Source organism: Calypte anna, chromosome 25, assembly GCF_003957555.1.
Source record: "Calypte anna isolate BGI_N300 chromosome 25, bCalAnn1_v1.p, whole genome shotgun sequence".
Taxonomy (NCBI): Eukaryota; Metazoa; Chordata; class Aves; order Apodiformes; family Trochilidae; genus Calypte; species Calypte anna.
In genome coordinates this window covers 922,711-930,700 of record NC_044270.1, presented here as the reverse complement: position 1 = coordinate 930,700, position 7,990 = coordinate 922,711, and the positions used below count along the sequence as shown (strand labels likewise).

Here is a 7,990-nt window from a genome sequence, read left to right as displayed (position 1 = left end):
AGCTTTTCAAACCTTCTTGCCTTAGGGACCAAAGCTCTCTGTCTCTAAACACTACCTTAATTTCAACACAGATCAAGCTAGAACAAAGCAAGGCTTGATGATGTTCACATTTACTGGGCACACCAGGTAGGAGCCAGTTTAGAGAGACACAATGAGAAAGGGTTAGAACTTAAAATCTTTCAAGCTCTTTTTCCCAGACCTGCTTTCCTGGACAGCAAATTTTAAAAACCAACTCCCTTGCAAAAACACCTCAAGGCTTTTCTTCCTCCCCCCTGAGACTCACCAGGGTGTGATCTCAGCTGCCATCAGAGCTGTACCCATCAGAAAGCTCTAAGCTTCAGCAAAATGGCTGCACCATCTTCCTGCCCCCTCCCACCACCTCTGCCCTCAGTTATGCTCAAGAAAAGCATCATCTCTGTTTTCTTTTAAAGGGAACTTCCCTGCTCACAGGTAGGGGGAAAAAAGGCACAATCTTCTTCCAGGTTGCCCAGGTAATAGCATATACATCCTGTATGTGAACAAACTCATCCACAGGTGAGTGGAGATACAGCTTCAGAGAAAGGTTTATCCCTATAATTTCTGGTGTTCCCCATGCCCCTGTGGATTTTCCTGCTGCATCTCTTTTTTCCTTAGACACTCTTGAAATAAGGTTGCACTCAGCAAGCTTTGCTGTGAAATTAGGTTATTCCACTTCTTATTGAAGGGGAACTAATCCCCCTTTTCAAATTAGCTCATTGCTCTGGTCTCATCCCTCTTCAAAGCCATCGGTCTCAAACAAATATTTTCTCATAAAAGAGGAAAATCTCCCTGGTACAGCAAGTAAAGGGTCTTTAAAGAGTAAACAGAAGCAGGTCCCTTACTTGTAAGAGCTCCTGCTAATGCAGTAAAGGAGACACACCCATGGCAGGTAAACATCATCTCTTTGAGAAACTGTCTTGGGCTGTATTTACCATGTACAGACAAAAGAAAAAACTTTTTTCTGCAACTGAAATCTAACCCCATCTCTTCTTATGATTGGCATGAAGTTATCTGCACACTGTTATCTGGAACTGATGGCTTACGAAGGGACCTGTTTCACCACAGGCAAGTTGGAAAAGGTTCTTGAAGAGGAAAGAAGCACAGACAGACTCGGAGTGTGATGCAGCACAAATTTAATGAGGCTGAGGAATGGAAGGCAGCAATGTAAAGTGTAAGGAACACATTTCCACGGTCTGCTAAGGACATTTCCCACTCATCCCTCTCACAATGACACACTCAGCAAAACGAGATCGTCCTTCTTCATTAAGTGGACTGTCCCAACTCAGTCATGCAGAACAATTCCCAATAATTCCATATTTTATCTAAACATTGTCAAGTATAAAAAACAAAACAAAACAAAACAAAGCATAAGAGAACGAGACGTGATCAGAAATACAAAGGAAAGCATAAAATAAGTAAGACAAGCAAAGGCCTGATTTTAGGAGATGCCAGCTTCCCACAGCTCCATTGACCTCAGGTGGGGTTGTAGGCATCTAACATCACTTCTGAAAACCACGGCCATGAGCTCAGTCCTGTCTTGGGTTTTGCTTCAGTGGTCCTGCTCATTTCTTCCTGCTTCCTCCTCACACCTTAGCATGGCCCGTAGAAGCCACTGCGGTAGGTGTTGTAGCGGCGGTAGGGCCGGCTGTAGCTGCTTCCCAGACCTGGATAACCAAAGCTCCCAAATCCCAAGGAGCTGCCGGAGGAGATGGGGACTCCCCCAGCACTGAGTGCACTCCCAACAGCAGCAGATGCGGAAGATCCCACAGCGGTGTTCTGGGGGAAGGAGCTGAGGATGGGTCCGGGCAGGGTGACCACCACAGGAGAAGGTTGGATCACCACTGTGGAGTCCTGGCACTGCCTGACACAGGGCTCATTGCAGCTGTTGGCCAGCGGGGTTGGGCCACAGGAGGTGGGAGGACACAGGTCATAGCAGGACATGGCTGTGGGGTGGAGGTCAGTCTGAAATACCATAAAAACAAAACAAAACCAAAACAAAACAAACAAACAAAAAAAAAAAAAACAAAAAGCAAGAGAAGAATTTAAACAAAACGCCATTTGTACAGCTGAAATTCTCTGCTAAAGGGAGTGTATTGATCCCATGAGGACATTTTTCACCATAATGAGAGGAACTGCTCTGAAAACAGGGTTGAGTTTCTCTTTAAGGAGAGCACTAGAGACTGTAGAACTCTGGCTCTGGCACATTTCAGTTTGTAACTTACCCTGAAGCCTCCATAGTTGGTCAGCTCTCCCAGGAACCAGGGCACATGCTGGTGCTGGAAGGTTCTTCATTCACATTGCAGGGTGCCCTAGCCACACTACCCTAGGTAAAATGCTTCCAACCCTTCCTCTTGCAGTTGTGGCTGCACTATTAGGGCTCTGTGTATCCTAGAGAAGTGGAGGTTGACTCTGTAGCCTGCAGATGAAGGTGTTCTGCTGGAATGGGTCAGACTCAGCTCGTTATTCCTGACCCAAGGCTTGCCTCTTTGCTAAACAGTCAGTGCTGACAAACATCCTGCCTAGTGCTAGAAGGGAAAAGCACCTTTCCCATTTCATTCCTATCACTTCTTCTCTTTCACATTCCACCTTGGAGGTCCTTTCTGCCACTTTAAAAAGTGGAAAACAGAAACCCTTCGATTTTTGTGTCTTGTTACAACATTAAAATCATCAGCAGGTCTTTGAACATTCAGAATAAATCTGTCCAGAATTGTTTGGAAGCTGGAGAAGGAACAACTGATTAGAGATCACTCCTTGTCTGTGGAAGAACTACAAACTGGGTTTCAAAGTTCTGGGTTCCAGTACTGGCCAGTATTCCCATGGTCCTCTGATCTTCTGGTCCTAGCTGAATTTTCCACAGACCAGCATGCTGCTCTGAACAGCCCCAAGAATGTACCACAGCTGTAGGACCTGAAAACTTGTTTAAGATCCCAAATAGACCTCCATTACCTAACTTGTGACCCATTGCCCCTTCAATGCTTTTTTATAACTCACCAACAAGAGAAAACTTCCTCTTTCATATGAAAACTCCTTCTTCATGGAAAAGAAAAGCTTAATGTACTTCAATATTAGTGAGGAAAAGCTCCAAAATCATCAAATCATTCAACACACCCAGAGAGAATAAAAGGGTTCAGACTCACCTTATTCACCAAGGCAAAGGCAGCAAGAGAAATGGATGGAAGAGCCTTGAGTTGCTCAGGTTTTTATACCAAGTCCCACATTGCCCAACAGCTTGGGACACCCTTTAAGCATGAAGTTATTTATGAGCCACTGCTGATTACACAGGGTTTTGCCTCAGTGTTTGTGTTTATTATGCTTTACTTCCTTATCTTGTGGCATGTATATCTGACCACAAGTTTCTTTCATCTTAAAATATTCTGGGCCAAGTTAATTTCTGGGAACACTAGAATGATTAATTCAGGTGAATTTATTCTGCCTTCAGAACGCTTTTGGATCTGCCTGGTGTCATTAAAGGAGATTAAGCAAGATTTACATAATGCAGTCCCTTGTACCCTCCTCTGCAAGGTAAATAATGCTGGAAATCACGAAGAATTTCAGCTCTTGGAAGTCTACCCAGGAAGGAGCACTTGGAGTCTGGAGATTCAAGGAAAAGAGGAGAGATGTTTTGGTGGGTTGTTTTTCAGAAACCCCCCAGGAACACACACACAATATTTACCCAATTTCAGCCCCAAAGTGAGAGGAGGAGCAGAACTTTTGGAAGGGAAGGACACTGAAGAACCCTGTGAGAGTCAGGAGGAACTGGAAGTGTTATGGCTGTGTAAAAAGGCTGAGGTATATGTAGAAAAATATTTAAGAGACTGTTTCTTTGACATAGAAGAAAAAATAAAAAATGGCACTCAAAGTCCAGCCTAGCAAGCTAATTTCAAATGACAGTATTAGTGTAGATGAGTTTGAAGGATAAATCATATAAATATAGGAACATTCATTGATGCACCTGATTCTGGGCATGATCTCTTTAGAGTTCTTTATATAAGTAACCCGCAAACCCATTTTTTAGTCTTATCTCAGACATCAAAAACCCAGCAACTGTTTTCTGGGTGAACTTCTACATGCATCAGTATCTTGCATTGCTTGGTCACCTTTGTTCTCAAGGAAGAGTTCTGCAAAAGACAAGGCTTTGCCAAAAGATAAGGCTTTGCTGTGGAGGCAGAAGAAGTTGGGTACAAGAATTTTTCTCTTCTTACTGCATTTTTCCAGCTGCCCCTGCACTGTCTGGTCTTTGCACCAAGGGTAACCAGCTGGTCAAAAGTAAATAAAGTATCAATAATGTAATAGAATCACAGAATCATCAGGGATGGAGAAAACCTTCAAGATCCTTCAGACCAACCTTTCTTCACTTGAAGTCAATTTTTCTGTCACTTGATACCAGTGTTTGGACTGCACAATGAAACTGAGCCTCTTCTATAGGGTGGGCTTGCAGGAGAAATAACAAAGGGGTAAAATACATAAGCAATCCCCAGACACAGAGATTAGCACTGAGGTTTTTGCTCTCCCAGAACTTTGACTACTGAGACATGTAAATCAGCTCTAAATTAGGAGTGTCTTTGTGAAGATGCCCTGGGAAAAGAAACTTGTTTGGCTTGGTCATAGGTTCCTGAGAACTTCAAAGTTTATCAGAGGCTTTTATTAAAGTGCAAAGCATGCAAAGTACCATATTATGCACAAATTTAAGATACATGACCCATATTTGAATTCTCATATCACTTCTGTAATAATATATTATTAAGATTTGGGAGTGCAGGTCAGTCATAGGATTCTAAAATCTATGTCATTGTTCCTGGCTGCAGGAATTACAACTACTTTACTTTTAATTAAAAAAAATAGCTCAAAGTTTGGTTTAAGCATCTCATATTTCAAGGAGATTCTCAAATAAATTTTCTAAGTCATTTTGTTTTTCACCAGCCCTGTCCATCCCTCTCTACTTCTCCATATTCTAAGGGTACAGCAGGCTTTTTCACAATAATTTCCTCTATAGCAGCTTGTATCTAGCTGCTATTTGAGGAATTAATTTGCATAACAGAATCCATAGATTATTTCAATCTCTTTCGTTTTAACCTTTCCTTCATTCTTCTTGGAAAACACAAAATACCTTTAAAATCAAACTCGAGTTTTAAAAGAGAAACTAGCAACATTTTCAGAGATGTCTATAGCCTTCCTTGAAAATAATTACAATAAGTTTTCTTCTAACTTCAGCCACTTTATTGTACACTCAGAATTACTTAGTGGCCTGATCTTTTAAATTAATTTTCAAGGAAGGCTCAAGTGAGTCAATCAGAAGTTCACAGCTTTTTTTGTTTGTTTTGGTTTTGTTTTTTGCTTATAATCAAGGACAGACTTACATACTCAGATTATAATTAAAACTTCTTGCATAATGTGAGAACATTCTCTTGAGACACCTGTGAGTGACTAAATCTCTGGGAAAAAAAAAAAAATTAATCAAAGTGAAATTGGAAGCTTACTCACAAGAATCCCCACATAATGCATCCAAACAAAAAGGTGACCTCAAAAATCTGTGCATGAAGCAACAGACACTCAGAAAATGGAAGTTTCCCTGGGAAGAAGAGTGCCATCTGCAAGAAATTCTGACTTGGAGTTAATTAGCTCATCATAAAGAAACAGATGCCTCAGTCTTTGTGCAGTTGAACAAATCTGTGAAAGTTCCTGCAACTCAGAGCCCTCCCCTACCATTCCCTTCTCTCCCCATTCAAAGAGCTCTGATAGCTTTGGCTTTTATCTCAGCCCTCATTCTTCACTAATTGCACTAAAATAGGGGTTTATTGGCAGCATTAGCAGCAGGCTGCTTATCTCCCACAGCCATCCTGATATTAGCAATTTCTGGTGTGTTGCTTCAAGCAGAAGCTGTTCCTACAGCTCAAGGTTGTTTAGCTCAGGCAGACTGGCTGCCTCTGCCTGGGATTGCTGTTTTACTGCAACCCACCCCTCATTATTTGGGGTAGTGACTTGTTTGACCCAGGCAGCCCGTGTCACCTGAGTCATCTGAGTTGCCTTATGGTGTAGGCAGAGCCTGCAACTGGAGCTTCACCATTGCAGCTTCTGCTGCTCAAACAGTTCCCCTGAAGGCAAAGCTGTCCAAATATAGGTAGACATGTAGTCCCTAACATAGCTATTTTCATGCTTAATGTTATTCAAATCCTGTTATGAAGACCTTTAAAATGACTGAAGTTAAGATTTGGGTTTGCATCTCACTGTGGTCTAATAAGCTTAAACCATCTATGTTGCAATTTCCCTTTTTATCAAAAAAAAATAAATGTGACTGGCTAGTGCATATGGATTTGTGGAGTATTTTTGCAAAGAGCCAGGTGTAGTGTTGTTGTCATGCTGGAATCAGCAGTTAATGGGGAAGCATAGAAGAAAACAGCAACAAAAATTAATTTACGCCACAGGGAAGAAATTATTTGCTCACCAAAAAATCTGCAAAACACCACGCCCAAAACTGGTGGGCTTTAGATATTTTTCAAATACATTTGAATAAATTTTCAGATGCAGATTTTAATTCTATTTCAAATTGCAAGAGTGCAATTAGTTCTTCTTTACCCAAGGCCCTTTGTGTCAGATCCACTTGCTTTTGCAGAACTATGTCTTGGTGCCACCAAGGCTGGTGCATATGCATTTGTGAGCAAGGGTTTGCTGATATTCATTGCTATAAAACCCTTTTTGCATTGGTTCTTTCTGCCAATGGTTACTATCACTCACCTGCATCTTACTGCAGCTACATGTCAGGTCCCTGGTATTCCATTAATCATTGAGGAAGGAAAAGATCACAGCTCACTTGTTTGGAGCTGGAGACCCAGAATCAACACGTATTCATTTAAAAGCTTCCCATCCCAGTAAGAAGAAAAGGGTTTTCATACTAAATACACTTTGAAATTACAGAATTTTGCCTGAGGTGAAAATTCAGCCCATCATTTAGCTCCACTGGTGCCTGCAACCAGGGAGCATCCACAAGTGCCTCTGCCAAACCCAGATGTCTCAATACCAGCCCAGGACAATGCACACAGAAGCACCAGGAGCTCAGTTTCCTGCACAAGTTACAAATCCAGGTTTCAGTAGCCTTCAGTAAGTTGGCATTAATTACAGAAAATACCCAATTTAAGTGGCAGGGAGAGCAGATTTCCTCTTCGAGCATTTCCTCCAATGGACGTTTCTCTTTCAGCTCCCACTTTGCTCAGACCCAGACCACCAGAAACACTTTCTGATGAACAAGATAAATCAGATAAGCAGTTTAAGTGCATGGTCTGACTCCGGATCTGGCAGAGTTCAGGAGAGAAAGGTAGCAAATCTAGAGTATAAAGGATTTATTCTGTACATTGTATGCAATTTAGGTCCAAAACTCTTCCCTCTGCTCTGTTACAAAGTATCTCCCCTGTATATAGAATCTTCTCAGTGTTTCTTGGCTGTAGAATGTTTTATTGACAGAAAAAGACATCAGCCAAATCCTTATATCTACTCATCAGGAAGTTTTCGGTCCAAAAAAGGGTAAGAAATTTTCCAGAAAGTGAGCTGTTAAAAGATTTTTCCAACAAACATGAGGAGGAGACTTGGACTGTGATGCAGCATAACTTTAATGAGAGTGAGAAGCATAATAAAAAGGTAAAAAGTGTAAGTATATATGTCTAGGCTTCAATAAGACAACAGCTAGTTTGTCTTTTCATCCTGGGTTTCTTTTCTCAGTGTTGCTGTGAACTGAGACCACAAAGTCCCATCTACACCCAAAGGAAAAAAAAAAAAGTTTCAACAGAAGTATGAATTATTCAAAGAATAAGACAAGCAAAGGTCTGATTCTAGGAGATGCCAGCTTCCCACAGCTCCATTGACCTTAGGTGGAGTTGTGGGCATCAAACATTACTTCTGAAAACCATGGCCATGAGCTCAGTCCTGTGTTGGGTTTTGCTTCAGCATTCCTGCTCATTTCTTCCTGGTTGCTCCTCACGCT

At 41.6% G+C, this 7,990-nt stretch overlaps 1 protein-coding gene across 1 annotated transcript; it reads right to left on the bottom strand.

The window, feature by feature from the left end:
* Window positions 1-1,608: 1,608 nt before the first annotated feature.
* On the bottom strand, window positions 1,609-1,959 carry LOC103536414 (feather keratin 4). Its single transcript, XM_008502577.2, has one exon. The coding sequence runs from the start codon at window positions 1,957-1,959 to the stop codon at window positions 1,609-1,611; it is 351 nt and encodes a 116-aa protein (XP_008500799.2).
* Window positions 1,960-7,990: the final 6,031 nt, after the last annotated feature.